This window comes from Anolis carolinensis, chromosome 4 (assembly GCF_035594765.1).
Source record: "Anolis carolinensis isolate JA03-04 chromosome 4, rAnoCar3.1.pri, whole genome shotgun sequence".
In the NCBI taxonomy this organism is placed as follows: domain Eukaryota; kingdom Metazoa; phylum Chordata; class Lepidosauria; order Squamata; family Dactyloidae; genus Anolis; species Anolis carolinensis.
Window position 1 is genome coordinate 116,570,186 of NC_085844.1, and position 22,946 is coordinate 116,593,131.

A 22,946-nucleotide genomic window follows, 5' to 3' on the forward strand; every position below is an offset into this window, starting at 1 on the left:
GTTCTCAGTATAAATTCCCCATTCTGTTTTTTCAAAACATCTTTATATGTTGGCCATTCTTCCCATCTTAATTCTGTTCTTTGTATCGCTTCTATTGGGGATATCCAAAGAGGTGTTTTCTGATAAAATCTTGCTTTATAATTTTCCCATATTTTGATTAGGGCCGATCTAATAAAGTTATTTCCAAAATTCTTTTCCACTTTTTTCTTATCGTACCACATATAGGCATGCCAACCATATCTTAGGTCGAATCCTTCTAAGGTTAAACTTTTGATTTTGTTTAAATTTGACCAATCTTTGATCCAGGTTAGACCACCAGCCTCATAATATGATCTCAGGTCTGGTAGTCCCAGTCCTCCTCTCTTTTTTTCATCAATCAAGTTGAGGAGTTTTATTCTCGCTTTTTTCCCTGTCCAGATAAATTTAGTTATGTCTGAATTCCATTTTTTAAATATTTGATAGTTTCTTATTATAGGGATTGTTTGGAAGAGGAACAAGATTTTTGGTAACACGATCATTTTGACCGTTGATATTCTTCCGAGTAACGATAGATTTAGATGTTTCCACGATTCCATGTCTTTTTTTATTTCCCTCCATTTTTCTTCATAGTTATTCTTTAATAGTTGCGCATTTTTGGGTGTAATGACTATTCCTAAGTATTTTATTTTATTAGTAACTTTTATTCCTGTTATTTTTCCCAATTCTTCTTGTCTTTTCCTTGGAATGTTTTTAGTCATTATCATTGTTTTATTCTTGTTGATTCTCAGTCCCGAGATTTTACCAAATTCTTCTATTTTTTTTAGCCACTTTTGGATGCTTTCTAGTGGGTTTTCGATTATACAAATCATGTCGTCGGCGAATGCCCTTATTTTATAGTCCTTTTTTCTTATCTTTATTCCAATTAATTCTTTGTCCTCTCTTATGTTATTTAGGAGCATTTCCAATGAAATAATAAAGTATGAATAATAAAGGTGAGAGTGGGCAGCCTTGTCTTGTGCCTTTTGCTATATTAAATTTTTTTATTTCTTGGCCATTTATATAGATCTTTGCTTCTTGTTTAGTATATATTGATTTTATTCCTGTAATATATTGATGTCCCATGTCCAATTCTTTTAACAACATAATAAAGAAATCCCAATTAATATTATCAAACGCCTTCTCCGCGTCTAACGCGAGGAAGGCACATTCTTTTTGGTTATTTCTTTCATAATATTCAATTGCATTTAATATTATTCTGACATTATCCTTTATTTGTCTCCTTGGAAGGAATCCGGCTTGGTCTTCTTTTATCCATTCTGTTAAAAAGGTTTTCAATCTCTCTGCCAGTATGTTTGTAAATAATTTGTAGTCTGTGTTTAAAAGCGAGATTGGTCTATAGTTTTTAATGTCCTGAGAATCTGATTTTTCTTTATGAATTAATGTTATTGTAGCCTCCTTCCACGAGTTTGGTATTGTCTGGTTTTGCATTGCTTGATTCATTATTCTTAGAAGTAGTGGTGACAGTTCTTGTTCAAATGTTTTATAGTAACACGCTGTGTATCCATCGGGTCCTGGAGCCTTTGAGGAGTCCAGTTTCCTGATTGCTTTGTGTAGTTCTTCTTTTGATATTTCCTTATTTAGATATTCTCTATGTTTATCTGAGATTTTGGCTAGTTTCTGGTTACTTAAATACTTAGCAATCTCCTCCTTTTCTATCTGGTCTTTTGTATATAAGGTTTTATAAAATTTGTAGAATTGGTCCATTATTTCTTGATCCGACGAATATTCTTTGTCCTCTACTCGTATTGAAGAGATGTGTTGTTTTTGTCTCTTCTTCCTTATTTTAGAAGCCAACCATCTTCCCGGTTTGTTGGCGTTTTCATAGTGGCATTGTTTAATAAATTTCAAGTTTTTTGCTAATTCCTCTGATTCTAGATTTTCTCTTTGTCTATGTAACGCTTGTAGTCTTTGTTGGGTATTCTTATTATTGGGGGATTTTTTTAATTCATTTTCTATTTTGCTGATTTCTCCTAAGTTTTTCTTAATATCCAAATCTCTCTTTTTTTTTCCTGATTGAATTTTGTTGAATGAAGTACCCCCTCATTACCGCCTTGGAGGTATCTTTCAAAATTTCCTTATTTTTTTTATATCCCCTTCTTCCTTTAGTAAGTTATCGTTTAACCTCCATTTCCATATCTTTTTTCCTTGATTTAATGTCATTTCCAATGGGCAATGGTCTGTATGAGTTCTGGGCAGTATTTTGATGTAATTAATACTAGTAGTTAGTGTGTTAGAAGCCCAAATCAAGTCAATCCTTGTCTATGTTCGGTGTCTATTGGAGAAGTAGGTGTAGTCCTTCTCTTCTTTATGTTTCATTCTCCATATATCCTTCAAGTCTAGATCTTTATAAAGTTTCATAAAATTAATTGGTGTGTTAAGTCTTGGGTTTACATATATTACTACTCCACGCTTTTTTTCAGGAGCTGAAGAAAAATATTCTTGTCCAATTGATTTTTGAGTCAGATGTGATATATGTTTTTGGGAGATATGGGTTTCTTGTAGCGCCGATATGTCATATCTACCCTTCCTAATGGCGTTGAATATTTTTTTTCTTTTCTGTGGAGAATTTAGTCCGTTGACATCCGTAGAATCTGATTTCCATCGTCTTTGTTTTCCTCTTCCTCTTCTACTCCTTCTTCTTCCTCATCTTCTCTGTCGCAGTTTTCTTCCTCTTTTCCAGATTGGATATCTTCTTCTTCCGGGGAATCAAACCTCGCTCTCTCTTTTTTTTTGTGTCTCTTGGATCCTTACATTCTTTAGGTTTACTTTCTCCCATATCACTTTTAAGTTTTTTGTGGAAGTCCCTGGCCTTCTCTTCCGTTGTCAGCCAATATTTATTCTCTTTGTAGGAGACCATAATGCCCTCCCTTCTTTCCCATCTAAATCGTATTCCCAATATTTTCAGATCCTCCGTTAGGAAGAAATATTTTCTCCTCTTTATCAGAGTCGATGTTGGAAATTCTTTGAGTATTGCTACCCTTTTCCCTTTAAATATGGTTGGGGTTTGGCTATTTTCTTTCAGGATTTCATCTCTAATTCTTTTTCGTCCAAATTGGACTACCACATCTCTATCAGCTTTGTTTCTCTTGGAGTAGTTCGTAGTTACTCTGTATACCCGGTCGATGTTTTGGTCTGCTTGGTCTTCCGTCATCCGTAGTATCTCTGCCACCATTTTGGTTATGATTGCTCTGATGTTTTCCTTTGCTTCTTCTTGGATATTTCGGAATCTTAGTTGAAATTCCAATTCCTTTTGCTCCCATTGTTCGTATTTGTTTTCTAGTTTAATATTTTTTTCCTCTAATCCTTGCATTTTATTACATATTTTGTCCTGGGTTTTTTCTATTTTCTTTGTTTCTGTCTTTGTTTGTTTCATTTCTTGTCTTAGGTAGTCCAAATCTTTCTTCATAGCCCCTAGTTCCATCGTAATTTCCTTTTTTAATGTATCCATTTCTTCTCTCATTTCTTTTCTTGCTTCCATTCTTTGTTCCTCAGCTATCTTTTGATATGCGTCTTGTTTTTCGGAGATTTTCTGCATCTCCTTCATCAGATCACGTAAGGATAGGTCGTCCGGTATTGAGCCTCTTCTTCCTGCTCCCACTCCCGTTGCCTTCTTGTCTTCTTTAATCTTTAGGAACGACATTTCGCTTTTCTTTTATTTTTCTTTTCTCAGTTTTGATACGTGTTTCTCATGCAAAGAAACAATTTAGCTTTTACTGTATTGCCTTTAATTGGTCTAATTGATTTTGTTTAATTGATCAAAATTCCATGTTTTTTATAGTTTGATTTGATTTTTTAATTTATTTATTTATATAAGTGTTATATTTAATTTTGGTATTTGATATTTAGTATTTAATATTTGTCTTTATCAATTTATTCTGTCTTTTCTTTATTCGTATATTAATATAGTATATTGATATTTAGATGAATTTATTTTGATTGATCTCTTGTTTGTAATTCCATAAAATATAGGATATAGAGTTGTTGTTTTTTTGTTTTGTTTTGTTTTTTTTGTCCCTTTAAAGTCCTACCTCTTCTATATCCAGTCTTTTCTCTTCACTTCTATCTCTTCTTCTTTTATTCCCCTTTTAAGGTGGCCCTGTCGTATACCTGCTTTTCTCCTTCTTCCCGTTCGCTCTTCTCCTTTCTTTTCCACCTATCAAGCCTTTTGGGCCCCCTCCCGTATCTTCTTCGTTTCTTTCTGTTTTACTTTACACTTGGTTCCCTTCCTCTTATCAGGGTGTTTTCGCTTTGAGCTTTTGTTTCCCTCCGTGCCAAGATTTGAGAGCACCTCGTCTGTCACAGTTTGTTTTCCTCCTCTTCTCTCCCCTGCCCGTATCTCCCTTGTTGGCTTCTTCCGCCCAGACTTCTCCTATTTCCGCCCTTTTGTCTTTCCACCTTCCGTCCGCACCTTCCCGCTCCTTCCACCTCCTTTCGTCGCAATCACTCAATCAATCTCCTCCGCCTGTCTCCTCTCCTCTCCTGTTTCCGGTCTCTCTGGACCTTCCCCCACAGAGCACTCCCTTTCCAAACTCTTTGTTTATTGCAGGAGGCTCCGTAGACACAACAATTTTCAGCAGATCTCTTCTTCAAGGTCAGTGCGGTCCCATCGCCATTTTCTTGAGGTTTATTTGCGTTTTAAACTCAAATGAGTTTAAAACGCAAATAAACCTCAAGAAAATGGCGATGGGACCGCACTGACCTTGAAAGATTCTCAGATTCAAATAGTTCTTTTGAATCTTTCGCTTTCTCTGTTTCTTTTGATTTTGAGTGTGGTTTGAAATAAATTGTAGAGCCTGGCGTCTCCCAGTCTCAATGGTTATCCGCTGTTTTCCGTTCTTAGTATGATTATATAGTTATAGTTGTCATCAATATGAACCCACCTAAGTAAGTTAGCGGAGGAGGTCCCCCTTAGAAAAGAACGTTTGTTTCCACTTACTTTTTTTGTAGTCTTCAGCTTCTTAAATTTAAAAATGGGCATTGGTAGGCTGTTATCCCGAGATGCTTGCCTTGGTTCTCCTAGCGCTGCCCTGGGGGTCTATCCCGCTGGATCTCGGACCGACCACCCTTGAGGGGTAGCCGGACACTTGACCCTGGGATGATACCCTATGGGCTTGGCTGTCCTTCAGGCATCTATCCGTCTGAAAGTGAGAGTAGATTACTCTTCTGAATCGCCTATAGGAACTGGCGTTGAGAGAGCCCTCTCGCCGCCCTGCCAGCCTCCATGAACGCCTCACCGGAACGGACGCCCGGATGTTTTGATGTTTTACCATCCGTGTGGGAGGCTTCTCTCATGTCCCCGCAGGGAGCTGGAGCTGATAGAGAGAGCTCATCTGCACTCTCCCCGGGTGGGATTCGAACCTGGCAGCCTTCAGGTCAGCAACCCAACCTTCAAGTCACAAGGCTTTTATCTCCTAGGCCACCGGAGAAATCAAGCAAATAAGGTTATCTCACACATGGATATTCAAGGAATCTCATATTGTACTTCTGTTGTTTAAGGTTCAAAAGGTTCTCTGCTCTTTGTCCAGAACAGATAAGAGGAAGAAAATCCTTTCATACCTAATCTGCAAGAAAAACCAGAATAGCAGCAATATAATCTACAGAATTCTTATTCTAAGCACCAACATAGGCCTTCAAGGTCTCACAATGACTGGGAAGAGCAGCAAGTTAACCCAAGCAGCATCTGTTGCAGGTTTCCACTGGGGAAAGAAAGTCAAAATTGTCCTGCTAAATCTAGGATTGTAGCTGCTTTCTCTTTCTCTGGAATAATGTCCAAGGTGGGAGAAATAACTCTTGTCTGTTTGAGGCAAGTGTGAATGTTGCATTCAATGCAACATTCAAGGTGATTAATTGCAATAGTCACACTTGCCTCCAACAGACAAGAGTTCTTTCTTCCAACCTGGAAATTCCACATATATAAATCCCCACTTGCCTAGTGTCCAACAGACCTCACAACCTCGGAAGATGCCTGCCATAGATGTGGGTGAAATGTCAGGAGAGAATGCTTCTGGAACATGGCCATACAGCCCGGAAAACTCACAGCAACTCAGTGATTCCATGAAAGACTTCAACAATTCTGCTGTTAAAAGGCTGCTTTCAGAAATCTGGCAGAATTTTAAAAAGAACCCTGGTGGCATTCACCATGGTGGACTTTGACTCCCCTCTTACACTACCATATATTCCAAGTTATCAAAGCAGACAATCCACATTGTCTGCTTTGAACTGGATGATATGAGTCTGCACCAGTGGGTTAAACTGCTGAGCTGCTGAACGTGCTGACCGAAAGGTCGCTGGTTCGAATACGGGGAGCGGGGTGAGCTCCCGCTGTTAGCCCCAGCTTCTGCCAACCTAGCAGTTCGAAAACATGCAAATGTGAAATCAATAGGTACCACTCTGGCGGAGAGGTAACGGTGCTCCATTGCAGTCATGCCGGCCACATGACCTTGGAGGTGTCTACGGACAATGCCGGCTCTTCGGCTTAGAAATGGAGATGAGCACCAACTCCCAGAGTCGGACATGACTAGACTCAGGGCCATAGGCAGAAAAAAAATTCTGGGGGGGGGGGGGATGAAACATATTTTGGCAAATCACGATGAGGAGTTCCATAATGCAAAATACTGTAGAGTCTCGCTTATCCAAGCTAAACGGGCCAGCAGAAGCTTGGATAAGTGAATATCTTGGATAATAAGGAGGGATTAAGGAAAAGCCTATTAAACATCAAATTAGGTTATGATTTTACAAATTAAGCACCAAAACATGATGTTATACAACAAATTTGACAGAAAAGTAGTTCAATACGCAGTAATGTTATGTCGTAATTACTGTATTTTCGAATTTAGCACCAAAATATCATGATACAGTAGAGTCTCACTTATCCAACACTCACTTATCCAACATTCTGGATTATCCAATGCATTTTTGTAGTCAATGTTTTCAATTTATCATAATATTTTGGTGCTAAATTTGTAAATACAGTAATTACAACATGACATTACTGCATATTGAATTACTTTTTCTGTCAAATTTGTTGTATAACATGATGTTTTGGTGCTTAATTTGTAAAATCATAACTTAATTTAATGTTTAATAGGCTTTTCCTTAATGCCTCCTTATTATCCAACATATTCGCTTATCCAACATTTGCCGGCCCGTTTATGTTGGATAAGTGAGACTCTACTGTATATTGAAAACATTGACTACAAAAATGGCTTGGATAAGTGAGACTCTACTGTATTAGAAATCAGCCTCTATGGATAAACTTCAGTGGACACTCAAGACCAGGGGTCCTCAAACTTTTAAAGCAGAGGGCCGGTCCACAATCCTTCAGACTGTTGAGGGGCCAAATTATCATTTGGGGAAAAAAACGAACAAATTCCTATGCACACTGCACATATCTTATTTGTAGTGCAAAACAACAATAACAATGAAAGAACAATACAATATTTAAAAATGAAAATAATTTTAACCAACATAAACCTATCAGGATTTCAATAGGAAGTGTGGGCCTGCTTCTGGCCAATGAGATAGTCAGGTTAATTAGGGTTGTTGTTGTGTGTCTTCAAGTCATTTCAGACTTTGGGCGAGCCTAAGTCCAAAATTATTTATTTATTCATTTACTACATTTATATCCCACCCTTCTCACCCCGAAGGGAACTCAGAGCAGCTGTATGTACATACAATATATTATATTATTAGCATAGCACAATATTAGCATTATACTATATTGAACTATACCACTATACTGTAATATTATATGTAATATATAACATATAATTAATATTATTATATGGTATTATTGTTAGCATTATATTGTATAAAATGATAATATTCTTATCAATATTATATGTATATACAATATATTATATTATTAAAACTGATATAAAAATATTATATTATAAATGAGGGCGGGGGCCAGGTAAATTATCTTGGAGGGCCGCATCCGGCCCCCGGGCCTTAGTTTGGGGACCCCTGCTCAAGACAGATAAACTTCAGTGGACACTCATGGGGATTTGGTTAATCAGTTATAATTCAGGAGTAAACCAGGTTATTTTTTAAAACCTGAAATTTTTCAGGGGGGGGAGGTTGAACCCCTACTCCCCCCTCCCCCCCCCCCCCCTTGCCTACAGCCCTGACTAGACAATGTCAAAGGGAAAACTTTTACCTTTTTACACTGACATATCACCCAGTTCAAAGCAGGCCATTTGGAGCAAATGAAGCCTATGAATCTTGGGAAAGAAATCTACACTGTAGAAACAATGCACTTTGACCGCACTTTACTTGCATTTACTCTATGCTACCAGATCGTGGAGGCTGTGGTTTGGGGAAGCACTGGCGCTGTTGAGCAGAGAAGGCTCTTGTCGAACTACAACTCCCAGGATCCCGTAGCATTGAGCCATGGCGGTCTAACTCCAGGCGAAGAGCTCATTCCACGCCCTCCAACTCCAACAGCGAGCAAACCTTGGTCACCGACCACGCAGGCGCGCCCAGGGCAGGTTGAGCAGGCAGCCCTTCCCGCCGCTTGGCTGCTTCCCTTCGCCTTTGCGAGCAGGCCTTTACCTGTAGAGAGCCGGGGGCGCTCTCCGGGGCCGGGTCCCCCGCGCGGAGGGGGAGAGGTGGGCGAGGAGGCGCAGCAGACCCCCGCCTCCGGAGCGAGCCATCTCCCGAAAGCCTGCTTGCCGCTCGGCTTCCCTTGAGGCAACGCCCCCGCCTTCGCCTGGCTCCCTCCCCGCAGGAGTCAAGGGGCTGCGACGCGAGCAGGCGAGAGTCCACCAGGCCAATCGCTCGCCAGGGCCAAACGCCACGCAGAAGCACAGGAGCATAATAATATAATAATATAATAACAATAAGAATAGTAATAATAAATCTTTATTTGTATCCCGCTTTTCTCCCACAAAAGGACCCAAAATGGCTTACAACATATTAAAAGCAATACAAGTCCAAAACAATTAGAATATACAAAACATCAGTAAAGATTTTTTCGACATTAAGTCTAGCAATGTCCGACGCTGGGGATTTCTAAGCTGAAGAGCCGGCGTTGTCTGTAGACACCTCCAAGGTCGTGTGGCTGGCATGACTGCATGGAACGCTATTACATTCCTGCAGGAGTGGTACCTATTGATCTACTCACATTTGCATGTTTTCAAACTGGTAGGTTGGCAGAAGCTGGGGCTAACAGCAGGAGCTCACCCCGCTCCCCAGATTCAAACCACTGACCTTTCGGTCAGCAAGTTCAGCAGTTCAGCAGTTAAACCTGCTGCGCCATCGGGAGCATCACAACACATAAAACCATCTATAAAATAAAACATAAATATGTATTTAAAATAGAATAACTTTTATTGTCATTGTTCATCGTACAACGAAATTATATGCCATCCCCAATGCACATTATATATGTAGAATTACAAAACAAAACATCCATCCTTCCATTCTAATCCGTACTGCACAGCTCCTAATGCCATATCAGTGTGAAACCCTAGAGTTCAATAGGATAAAAGCTATCTCTCCATTTGCCCTCATTCTTATCATCCTATACCCAAAATAAAGTCAAAAGTCATAAAGCCTTGTGCCCACTTATATTGTTTTTCCTAAAATTGTAGGAATTCATGATGATGATGATGATGATGATGATGAATAATCATCATACTCCTGACCTCATGATTGTGTTAAAAAACAAAGTATGGATTGTCGATGTTGCAATCCCAGGGGACAGCAGGATTGAAGAAAAACAGCTGGAAAAGCTGACACGATACAAGGATTTAAAGATCGAATTGCAAAGACTCTGGCACAAGCCAGTCAAGGTGGTCCCAGTGGTGATCGGCACACTGGGTGCAGACTTTGACCTGCACTTAAACACAATCGGCGCTGACAAAATTACCACCTGCCAGCTGCAGAAGGCCACCTTACTGGGATCTGCACGCACTATTTGCCGATACACCACACAGCCCTAGACACTTGGGAAGTGTCCGACGTGTGATCCAATACAACAGCCAGCAGAGTGTCTGCTGTGGACTCATCTTGTTGTGTTTCAAATAATAATAATAAACTTTATTTATAACCCACCCTCTCTCCCTGAAGAAACTCGAGACGGTTTACAAAAAAAGAAAAATGGCAAACATTCAATGCCCAACAAATTAACAGCAATCAAGGCAAATCAATAAGTAAACTCGATATAACTTATGAACAACGAAAACCAAGGGTTAAACTAAATAAACATAATAAATACAAGGAGTCAAATCGATTAAACCACAATACTGTACATTAAAAGCATAATATGATAAATCACATCAACAGGCTAAAGTAAGTATCCGATGTCACAGCAAGAATATGTGTAGGAATGCTAATCCTCCTCCTCTCCATAAACTAGATTACACAGATGGGTCTTTACAAACTTTTTAAAGGAGAGAAGACAGGGACCATTTTTTTGTTTTTTAGGGAGGGAGTTCAAGAGGTTGGGTGCAGCCATGGAGAAGGCCACCTCTCTCATTCCCACCAACTGCACTTGAGATGGGGGTGGGACCGAGAGCAGGGCATCTTCTGCGGATTGTACCCGGAGATGAGGTTTTTCAAATAGTCTGGGCCTGAACAGTTTAGGGATTTATAAGTAATAGCCAGCACTTTGTATTTACCCCAAAAAATGGACTGGCCAGTGGAACTGCCGTAACATGGGAGTAATTCTCTCCCTGTACAGCACTCCAGTTAGTAACCAGGCTGCCGATCTCTGAACTAATTGTAGTTTCTGAACTATCTTCAAAAGCAGCCCCACACACGGCCCTTCCACATAACCCTATAACCCAGAATATCAAGGCAGAAAATCATACAATATCTGCTTTGAACTGGGTTATCTGAGTCCACACTGTCATATATCCCAGTTCAAAGCAGAAAATGTGGGGTTTTCTGCCTTGATATTCTGGGATATAGGGCTGTGTGGAAGGGCCCGTAGAGAGCATTGCAGTAGTCCCAACGGGAAGTAACCAAGGCATGGACTACCGTGGACAGATCTGGCGTCTTGAGTCTCATGAACAGTTTGGCAATATGTTCTAAAATACGTGTATTTCTATCCTTTAAATTTCATGGCATTATTGAAGGGGGAGAATACTTGCTATATAAAATTCAGAAAAAGAATAATCACATTTTTATCATTACTATTCCAGCAGCATCAAGGTGAAAATCTGGCACCATATAAAACATTTTTATGGCAATGAAAGGAAAAAAGTGAGCATGTGCTACTTGTAGAAAAGTTGTCTCTCAAAGAGCAGAGTTCTCTGCTTGTCTCTCATTTCTTATTCATTTCAGACTCCTGGTTAATTTTTACAAGACTGTTCAGGAGATCAATCTTCTGGCATGCATAGAGGGCTAAGGCCAGCTTCCCCACAGTCGCCCCTTTGCTGCCTTCTCTCATTTGCCACCACTGAAACATCTGGTAATTTTTTTTTTTGAGTCCATAATATTTGTAGTCCTCTTCAATTTCATCCAACTCTGGATCACTGAAACCCAAGTTACGGGCACAGTATTTCCAATGCTTTCCCAAGTTGCTCCTTACAATGTTGAGATGTGTGTCAGAAATGGGAGCAGTGCTCTCTGGCGGTGGAGAAAAGGAAGGGAGAATAATCAATGACAATATAATTTCCCCTTTTCCCACAGACAAATCTCCCAATGTATTAAAAGTGTATAAGACCAGATAGTGAAGACTAGATCCATTAGAACATGTAAAACATACTGTCTAAAAAATTCCAAATTCTCAGAAAGGAAAAGCTAATTTATAAAAACCAAAACTGCCAGAAAGCCATAGCATTCCTGGCGGGGAAACAGGAACTGATGTCAAAAAATAGCTGCTTTTCCAAAGCCTGGACATCTATCTGTCTGCTTATGTGGTTCTTTCCAAGGGAAGATCCTGATCCATTCAGGAAATGCATTCAACACATGCGGTTATAGGTACATGCGGAGATCTACTTCACATAGTAAAGTCCTTTTCAATCCATGTGACATTACACACCCCTGATGCCAAGTCCCCAACTAAAGGACCAATGGGAGTGTTTCCATCCAGCACTTTGCTTAAGAGCTCCAAGACATTCCTTCTCTGTATGAGGAACAATGCAGAGAGATATAGCATTCTTAGGGCGCATCTACACAGCAAAATAATGCATAGCTCAACACTGTGGAATTCTGGGATTTGTAGTTTGGTAGAGGCACTACCAAACTACACTCAGTGGCACAGCGGGTTAAACCATTGAGCTACTGAACTTGCTGACTGAAAGGTCAGTGGTTCGAATCCGGGGAGCGGAGTGAGCTCCCACTATTAGCCCCAGCTTCTGCCAACCTAGCAGTTCGAAAACATGCAAATGTGAGTAGATCGATAGGTACCGCTCCGGTGGGAAGGTAACAGCGCTCCATGCAGTCATGCCAGCCACTTGACCTAGGAGCTATCTACAGACAACGCCGGCTTAGAAATGGAGATGAGCACTAACCCAAAGTTGGCAGAACTAGCCTTAATGTCAGGGGAAAACCTTTACTTTTACCTTTAGAGGCATTAGCACTCTTTGTTAGAAAGCCCCCTGCTCTAACTGGCCGACTAGAAATGTTTGGGCATGATGTACCTTGACAGAATAAATGATCTTTCGTTTGACTCAGTGCCAAAACTCTGGTCCCTTCTACACTGCCATATAATCCACATTATCAAGGCAGATAATCCACATTATATGAGTCTACATTGCCATATAATCTAGTTCAAAACAGATGACCTGGATTCTATATGGCAGTGTAGATGGGGCCTTTGAGAAGTAAAAGCAGAAGAAAGTCCGCTTTGCTTTTTTACTTACCAAATAGCTCACGGAAGGCTTCGTGATTATAGTGAAAAGGAGCTGGAGGTGTGCTGGGCAGTGACTGGTCTTTAATTTCCAAGTGGTTGTAAGGGCCTATTTGAATTCCAGTACAGTTAAACATGTTGAAAAGTGGAGGTTCTCCTGTACATATGATATTTTAAAAAACACAACCACAGTAATTTTTCAAAAGAAGCATAAAATGACATAGAAACAAATATATCTGGGATAATATGAATAGTAGGAATGCATTTACATATACAGGTAATAACAGCACGGCAAATGTATTCTTTATATATGACATTTCTATAGTATGTAAGGTTACCGGTTCAAATCTGCGAGACCAAGTGAGCTCCCGTCTGTCAGCTCTAGCTTGTGGGGACATGAGAGAAGCCTCCCAGCAGAATGGTAGCACATCCGGGCATCCCCTGGGCAATGTCTCTGTAGATGACCAATTCTCTCACACCAGAAGTGACTAGCGGTATATTTTCAAATCACTTCTGACATGATTTTTAAAAAATTGTTTCATTTCTATACTGATTTTCTCACCCCTGGAGGGGCTCAAAGTGATTCATAAAATAATAATGACAAAATTCAATGCCTCACATAATATAAAATACATCACATATCCAAACTAACCAATAACTGTGGATTAAAACCATTAAAACTATAAAACGTCTTGCATAGACATGTTGGTCCGGCTTCAACCATGGGCCTTGACATTTTTGAATTTCTCAAGAACCCGGGATTTGAAACTGGGACCTTTCGGTCTGCAAGTTCAGCAGCTCAGCGTTTTAACGCACTTCGCCACTGGGGCTCCAACTTAAGTGGTCCGTAATTTATCTACTTGCAGCTGCAGCTTAGGTGGACAGTAAACTAGGCTATTAAACAGTTGGGTGTTTAATCCGACTCGGGCTTCGAACTTGCCACCTTCCGATTGGCAGTGACCTATTGCTGCTGGCGATTAACCAGCTGCACTACAGCCTGGCCCTTTCGAAATAGACACATCGAAATAGACACATTCAGCAATATAACATAATTACCTTACAACCAAAATATCATAAACCTGTTAAAACACACTAAAAATAAAAAATAAAATATTTTTAAAAACCCAATTCATTGTAGATCCGTTAATAAAGGGTTCAACAAACCAATGGACAGGATTAGAAGATGAATGTGGACAACTATAAAAGGGCTGGGCCAGGAACAGTGCAACAATTTATCAAAGGGCCAGGGAAGTGGATGAAGTGCAGGACAGAGTGCTATCTGGTTACCTAGGGACTGGGCCTGGAGACGAATCATTCTCGAAAATTTGCTGGAACATTTGGGTTTTCAGATCCCTATGAAAGGAGGACAGTGGGAGCTTGCCTAATTTTATTCAGTTGTATGGAAAGGGCCTGAGATATCAGTATGGAAGTGATATATACAACACTATTGTTAGTTTTAACCAAAGAAGATCCTACTAACAAACAATATTTTTTCTTGGTCTTGTTCTTTTTCATTTCATTCTCACTCGTTTCACATATCTGAAATAAAATTATTCCCATATTAAAATCAATATACAATGTCATTTATGGATTTGAGACATGATGCTGCTGGTGTTGATAGTAATAATAATGACCCAGAATGAACTCAGGAAAGAATAGCCCCGTGCCCATTTATATTTTTTTATTAAAAGTATGCAAATGCATAAATAATTTGGCAACATGTAAAATATCGATCCCTCTTTTAATTTTATGGTGTCGTTATATAGAGAGTAGCGAGAGTATAGAGAATAATCACATTTTTATCACTGTTATTCTGGCAATGTCATGATGAAGATCTGGTAGCATTCAAAGCATTTCTTTTGGCAATGAAAGGCAAAAGCGAGCACATGTCACTTGTAGAAAAGTTGTCTCTCAAAAAGCAGAGTTCTCCAGATGTCTCTCATTTCTTATTCATTTTGGACTCCTTGTTAATTTTTACAAGACAGTTCAGGAGGTCTATCCTGTGGCATGCATGGAGGGCTAAGGCCAGTTTCCCCACGGTAGCCCCTTTGCTGCCTTGCCGCATTTGCCACCGCTGAAACATTTGGTAAACTTTCTCTTTGAGTCCATCACGTTCGTAGTCGTGGTCAATTTCATCCAACTCTGCATCACTGAAACCCAGTTTACGGGAACAGTCTTTCCAATGTTTTCCCATGTTGTCCCTTACAATGTTGAGATGTGTCTCAGAAACAAGAGTGGTGCTCTCTGGTGGTGGAGAAAGGACAAGGAGAACATTCAGTAACAGAACAGATTTTCCTCTTTTCACGAGACACCTTTAATGTCTTAAAAGTGTATAGAAGCAGATAGGGAAAACTGGATCCATCAGAACATAGAATATTTACTCTTGTGATTCAAAACTCCCAGAAAGGAAAGAGCTACAGAAAGTTACATTCCTAGCTGCGAAATTTTATGAGCTGAGGTCAAAATATAGTCACTTTTATGAAGTCTGGGTTCTACTCTGCTCCTAACATCCAACCATCACGTGAAGCAGCTTTACATGCTCGCCTGTACATCTATCTGTCTGCTTGCTTGTGTTGTGAGGTTCTTTCCAAGGGAAAGTCTTGATCCATTCGGGAAAAATCTACACATGCAATCATGAGTACATGCACAGATCTGCTTCACACAATGGTCAAAAGCCTAGACATTTTGTGTGCTTTTAAGAAATTAGTTTTGCCCAAACCACTCTAATAATAAATCTGCTGACCAATGCATTTCTAACCTGCCCTACATTCAAGGAGCACCAATGAAGCCACCTTGTTATCCTCATGATCCCCTTGTGAGAAGATCTCATGCTTTTCTTGATGCCTGTGCAAGCCTAAAATTCATACCCCACCATCTGTTTTGATTTGTCAGAACCAGTCCATTAATCCAATTACCTTTTCCTTTCCCCCTTTATCCTAATCTTACTTCTATTGCTGCAAAACTGTGTACAACACACAAAAGTGGTTTGCACTCAATTAATTCACAGGGAGGCTCAGTAGACTCAGGCAAATGCAAACTGCTGCAACCTCTCTTGGCATATCTATTCTTCCTCGTCAATTACTTTAACCATCAGTGCACTCTGATGTCACTTGTTTCCTGATTTTCATTTGTGACAGGTTAGAGAATATGTCTTAGCCTTCCCCAATAGTCCCCCAAATACAAATACAGTAGAGTCTCACTTATCCAAGCCTCGCTTATCCAAGTTTCTGGATTATCCAAGCCAATTTTGTAGTCAATGTTTTCAATATATCGTGATATTTTGGTGCTAAATTCGTAAATACAGTAATTACAACATAACATTACTGCGTATTGAACTGCTTTTTTTGGTCAAATTTGTTGTAAAACATGATGTTTTGGTGCTTAATTTGTAAAATCATAACCTAATGTGATGTTTAATAGGCTTTTCCTTAATCCCTCCTTGTTATCCAAGATATTCGCTTATCCAAGCTTCTGCCGGCCCATTTAGCTTGGATAAGTGAGACTCTACTGTAACTATGCTATACTAAGGGCCCTTCCACACATCCCTATATCCCAGAATATCAAGGCAGAAAATCCCATAATATCTGCTTTGAACTGGGTTATCTGTGTCCACTGCCATATATTCCAGTTCAAAGCATAACGTGTGGAATTTTATTCAGCTGTGTGGAAGGTGCCTAACTACTTTAACTCAAGGTCAAGAAACCATATATTGAGCCTGGAAGTTACATCTTCCCTGGAGTTTTCCTTAAGCCAGATGAGTCCACACACCCATGACACCAACAAGTCCTCAATTAAAGGACCAGTGGGCGCTTTTCTGCAAAGATACAGAATGGGGGATGCCTGACTTGACAGCAGTACGTGCGAAAAGGTTCTTGGAGTCCTCGTGGACAACAAGTTAAATATCAGCTAACAATGTGATATGGTGGCTAAAAAAGCCAATGGGATTTTGGCTAGATCCAGGGAAGTCATGCTACCCCTCTATTCTGCCTTGGTCAGACCACACCTGGAATAGGTAAAGGTAAAGGTTTCCCCTGACGTTAAGTCCAGTCATGTCTGACTCTAGGGGGTTGGTGTTCATCTCAATTTCTAAGCCGAAGAGCCGACATTGTCCATAGACACCTCCAAGGTCATGTGGCCGGCATGACTGCATGGAGCGCTGTTACCTTCCCGCCGAAGCAGTACCTATTGATCTACTCACATTTGCATGTTTTCGAACTGCTAGGTTGGCAGGAGCTGGGGCTAACAGCGGGTGCTCATTCTATTCCCGGGATTTGAACCTGGGACCTTTTGGTTCACAAGTTCAGCAGCTCAGTGCTTTAACACACTTCGCCACCGGACACCTGGAATACTGTGTCCAATTCTGGGCACCGCAATTGAAAGGAGATGTTGACAAGCTGGAAAGTGTCCAGAGGAGGGCAATTAAAATGATCAAGGGTCTGGAGAATAAGCTCTACAAGGAGTGGCTGAAAGAGCTGGGTATGTTTAGCCTTCAGAAGAGAAGGCTGAGAGGAGACATGATAGCCATGTATAAATATGTGAGGGGAAGTCATAGGGAGGAGGGAGCAAGCTTGTTTTCTGCTGCCCTGCAGACTAGGATGCGGAACAACGGCTTCAAACTACAGGAAAGGAGATTCCACCTGACCATCAGGAAGAACTTCCTCACTGTGTGAGCTGTTCGGCACTGGAAATCTCTGCCTCGGAGTGTGGTGGAGGCTCCTTCTTTGGAGGCTTTTAAGCAGAAGCTGGATGGCCATCTGTCGGAGGTGCTTTGAATGAGATTTCCTGCTTCTCAGCGGGGGGTTGGACTGGATGGCCCATGAGGTCTCTCCCAACTCTATGATTCTATGATTCTGATTCTATTTTCTATCTGATGCTTTGCCTAGAAGCCCTCAGCCAGAGGTGTATATCATTCTCCGGGTGCACCTACACTGTAAAATTAATACAGTTTGACACCACTATAATTGCCATGACTCAATGCTATGGAGTTCGCGGAGTTGTAGTTTGATGAGATACTAGAACTCTTCAGCAAAAAAGGCTAAATATCTTGTAAAACTACAACTGCAACTTGTAAAACTATGACTTGACTGAAGAGATGATTCAGTACTAAAATTCTTGAACACTAAAAGCTGAAGAAATCAGTTTTGCTTTCCTACTTACCAAATAGATCACGGTAGACTTTGTGATTATAGAGCAAAGGAGCTGGAGGTGTGCTGGGCAGTGACGGATCTTTAATCTCCAAGTGGTTGTAATTGCCTATTTGAATTCCAGTACTGTTAAATATGTTGAAACGTGGAGGTTCTCCTGTAAACACGATATTTAAAAAAAACATGACAACACTCATTTTTTTAAAAAAAGCATAACATGAAATGGGGACAGTTTAAAGAAAAATAAGGAATGTACTTACAGATAGTTTGCATTTAAAATAGAAATATTACTAGCATGATAAATGTATTCTTTACAGACTATATGTCTATAGCAGGGGTCCTCAAACTTTTTAAGCAGAGGGCCGGTCCACAAGCCCTCAGACTATTGAGGGGCCAAATTATCATTTGAAACAAACAACAAAATGAACAAATTCCTATGTACACTGCACATGTCTTATTTGTAGTGCAAAAAAAAAAAGAAACCCAACAACAATGAAAGAACAATACAATATTTAAAAATAAAAACAATTTTAACCAACATAAACCTATCAGGATTTCAGTGGGAAGTGCTGGCATGCTTCTGGCCTGAGATAGTCAAGTTAATTAGGATTGTTGTTGTTGTTGTTGTTGTTGTGTGCCTTCAAGTCATTTCAGACTTTGGGCCAGGTATATGACCTTGGAGGGCCGCATCTGGTCCATTGGTCTTAGTTTGGGGACCCCTGGTCTATAGTATGTATTTTCATAAAAGTTAAAGAAGGTATAATGCCCTTTCCTAGATTTTCCATTCCAAGGATGGATTCACTCAACCAAATTTCCATCTCTGGCGGATGACTAGTATAGTTACTTTTGTTTTTCAGTGTATGCTGAAATCTGAGCAATCTTTTCACTTTCGTTAGTTGGGGATCTAATTCCTCATTCAGGCCCCTTCTACACTGCCATATAATCCTGATTATCAAAGAAGACAATTCACATTATGTGTTTTGAACTGGATTATATGAATCTACACTGCCATATGATATAATCCAGTTCAAAGTAAATAATCTAATAGCTTAGAAAGGACCTCAGTTTCTTCTTGATGAGTAATTTTAACAATTTTCTTCCAGCTGTGAGAAAATCTTTGCAAACCACACAACAGTAGAGTCTCACTTATCCAAGTTAAACGGGCCGGCAGAATCTTGGGTAAGCAAATATCTTGGATAATAAGGAGGGATTAAGGAAAAGCCTATTAAACATCAAATTAGGTTATGATTTTACAAATTAAGCACCAAAACATTATGTTATACAACAAATAGTCAGAAAAAGTAGTTCAATACGCAGTTATGTTATATTATAATTATTGTATTTACGAATTTAGCACCAAAATATCACGATGTATTGAAAACGTTGACTACAAAAATGGCTTGGATAATCCAGAGGCTTGGATAAGCGAGTGTTGGATAAGTGAGACTCTACTGTATTTATAATTCAGGACTTTTTCTGTGCCAAATTCACACATTGTTGTTTTGCACAGAAAACAGCATTTTATGAATAAAAACTAGCCTTTTAATGTAGACGTATTAATTTCTTTTTCACAATTTATCAAATATTTCTGAATATTCTTTTCATTTCCAAGTTATTTATATCTTTAAGATAAAGGAATGTGCTCCCTAAAGATACTACAGCTGGATTTCCCAAATATGAGACCAAAGCTAACTATAACGTTCTTCGCTAGCCTCAAAAAGGGCCTCAGATGAGCATTCTGCCCTATGGCCTCTCCATGGTCCCATCTATAGTGACCATGTAACTCAGTGCAAAGCTAGCTTCAAACTGCAGCAGGCAGACAACAAACTCAAAGAATCATAGAATGGGAAGAGACCACAAGGGCCTTCCAGTCCAACCCTCTGTCATGCAGGAATACACAACCAAAGCACAAACAGATGGCAATCCAACCTCTGCCTAAAAACCTGAATTTGTTAAAAGTAACAAATTCATCATTTCACACTGCCTGCTTCATTTCCCACCCTCGGCTTATACTCGAGTCAGTAAGTTTTCCCAGTTTTTGTGGTAAAATTAGGTGCCTCGGCTTATATTCGGGTCGGCTTATACTTGAGTATATATGGTAATCATAATAACTAATTCAACTTGCCCATCTCTGGATTTTTATAAAATGTTATTTTACCTGTACTATCCATGGGTGTGGCTGTATAGGGAATGTTCTTCTTTGTAACAGGCCTTGATTCCCTTGGACCTAAACAGTTATGCAAAAGATAATCTATAGTTTATACTTTTAAGAGTATAGCATGCCTTCCCCATTTGTAGTTTTGACTTTGGTGTATTTGATGATTCACAGATTTAAGATGTTCTGTCAAGCAATCTCTAGGTTCCCCAATGTGACTATATAGTCAGTGTTTTCAGTTACACTAGATTAGTGGTTCTCAACCTGTGGGTCCCCAGGTGTTTTGGCCTACAACTCCCAGAAATCCCAGCCAGTTTATCAGCTGTTAGGATTTATGGGAGTTGAAGGCCAAAACACCTGGGGACCCACAGGTTGAGAACTACTGCACTAGAGGATCTGGAGATCCTCTCTCTAGGAATTTCTAGGTTCTCTAGTGCAATTCTATGGTCAGCTTCCAGGATAAGTTGACTATAGAGTTGTGCTGGAAGACCTAGTGTTCTTTTAGGTAAAAAAATGTAACAATGTCTGTAGTCATGGTTTTTCACTTTCACAGGGGTCCTGGCCCTCCAACCCCATTGAATATGGAGGTCTGAGTATACAAACACATTAATTCAACCAATCCTCTGGTGAGAATACTGCTGTGTTTCTCCAGAGGATGTCGGACTGCAACTCCCATGACCCTTAACCATTTGCTAAACATTTTAAGTCTGATAAAGGTTGCAGCTCAAAAAATCTGGAGGGTCCACATGTCCTCCAGCCCTGATTTAAAAGCAGTAATAGCAGTCAAAGTTTTTTTACAGCAATATTCTCAACAAATGAGAATGATAAAACACTTCTCAAAGAATAATTCAACACTTAATCATTTAGAGGAAACAGGGATCCAAGTAATTAAGCAGAAAAACTTTAAAATATAGTTTGTGTGTTTTAAATTGGTATTTTTTAAATGACTAGCCAGGTATGTTTTTAAAAGAAAACTAGACTACTTAGAAACATGATTTTCCATTATGCAGTTTATTCCAATTTATAGAAGGGTTAGGTCTGCACTTTTTGTTCAGCACAGCATTGATATAATACTACGCTTAGAACAAGCTTCTCCAGCACAGCACTCTTTAGGTGTGGGGTATAACTCCCATCATCCCTATCATTGGTCCCACTGCCATATAAAATACATATTGTCTGCTTTGAACTGGATTATATGGCAGTGTAATCCAGTTCACGGCAGATAATATGAATTATATGGCAGTGATAATATGGATTATATGGCAGTGCTGAAGGAGCCTTTGGTAGCATAGGACCCCTTCCACACTGCCATATAACATCCAGATTATCTGCTTTGAACTGAATTATCAAAGAAGATAATCCACATTATCTGCTTTGAACTGGATTATATGAGTCTACACTGCCATATAATCAAGTTCAAAGCAGATAAAAAGAGCCTAAAAACCTGGCTTTTCACCCAGGCCTTTGGTTAAGATCGCCCATAATCATAATTATATTCCCCAACCTTTTTGTATTGTATTTTGTACTGGTTACTTTACATTAGCTCAGAGCTCCTCTCATCTCAAATTGACCTCAAACGAATTTGTGGCACTTTATCCATGTTTCTAAGTTCGCAACTTATAATGTGCACTTTGCTAATGTATCATTACAATCTCACTGTTTTTAGTTCTATGTTTTTAGTAAGTGTGTTTCATTTTTCTGGTCAATGTTTAAATATTATAACTGGTGCATGTTATTGTTTATTGATGCATTGTACACTGTTATTATTTTGTATCTGATATTTCTGTGAGCCGCCCCGGGTCCCCTCCGGGGGAGATGGTGGCGGGATACAAATAAACTTATTATTATTATTATTATTATTATTATTATTATTATTATTATTATTATCATCATCATCATCATCATCTAGATTTTATATGGCAGTGTAGAAGGGCCCTTAGTCTAACATAATTCATGGGATTTCTTGTGAAAATAAAATGCCATGTGGTGGCAGATCAAAAATGATAGCATAAGTAGAGTGAGACTGAAGTATCAGAAATGTATATATGTGTTCACTGCTCAATATGAGTTTGAAGTGGGGGAGTACGGATATATTTATCTGAGCAATGGGCAATGTGAATTTTTGTCAGAAAAGATAGCAGGTTCAAACACAGAAGAGCGAATTGCCCATTTCCATTTGTGATGTAACTTGGGAATCACCGTTTTCTACATCAAGAGTGGGTGATAATGACATTCCAGATGTTTTTGAACAGCAATTTCCCTAATCTGTCAGTATTGGTTAAATTGGCAAGCTTCAGTCCAGCCACTTCTGGACGACTATCTGCTCCAACAGATTTCCAGGTGATACTTTGCTGCAGATTGGCAAGGTTTTCTGGCTCTCAAGGATTTAACAGCAACATTTATGCATAAATACATACATCAATCTCTTACTCCTTTCCTGCTCTAAATTATTTTGCTGAAATGAAGGAAGTTTGGGGCAAGTAAAAAAAATTTTTTTTGTGTGAAAAGACTGCAAGATCCCTGAGTTCTGGTATGCAACACACCAGATAACGAAAACGATGGAAAAATATTTAAGTTCCACTACAAGAAAATTTAGATATATTATTAATGGGAGTGCTAGGCAATGCCAGAATCAATACAAAAGAGCAAGAATTTTTCAAAAGTATGATCCGGGAAAGGCAAGCAATAATAGCATGGGGGTGGAAAGACAAAAAAATGGATGATGAAAAATTGGAATAATTATTTACCAGGTTCAATTTCAAATTATAACAAGTGTAACGGGATGATACGCAAGAGGGCAAAATAGAAG

At 39.5% G+C, this 22,946-nt stretch overlaps 2 protein-coding genes across 4 annotated transcripts in view; both read right to left on the bottom strand.

Annotated features, from left to right (window-relative positions):
* Positions 1-8,848, bottom strand: part of bphl (biphenyl hydrolase like) — a 40,701-nt gene extending 31,853 nt beyond the window's left edge. Inside the window, exon 1 of the mRNA XM_008116319.3 lies at positions 8,593-8,848. Within this exon, the coding sequence (XP_008114526.2) occupies positions 8,593-8,693 (101 nt within the window). The 5' untranslated portion in view covers positions 8,694-8,848. The remainder of the gene's footprint in view (positions 1-8,592) is intronic.
* Positions 8,849-8,885: 37 nt separating this feature from the next.
* Positions 8,886-22,946, bottom strand: part of ripk1 (receptor interacting serine/threonine kinase 1) — a 38,982-nt gene continuing 24,921 nt past the window's right edge. The window contains exons 10-12 of one of the 3 annotated variants that reach the window (XM_003224386.4): positions 20,141-20,209; positions 17,996-18,139; positions 14,505-15,082 (exon numbers count right to left, since the gene is read on the bottom strand). In XM_003224386.4, coding sequence (XP_003224434.2) covers positions 14,778-15,082; positions 17,996-18,139; positions 20,141-20,209 — 518 coding nt within the window. In that variant the 3' untranslated portion in view covers positions 14,505-14,777. Of the gene's footprint in view, positions 12,996-14,504; positions 15,083-17,995; positions 18,140-20,140; positions 20,210-22,946 lie in introns of those variants that run through there. The other 2 variants (XM_062977670.1, XM_008116317.3) reach the window with 2 other exon arrangements.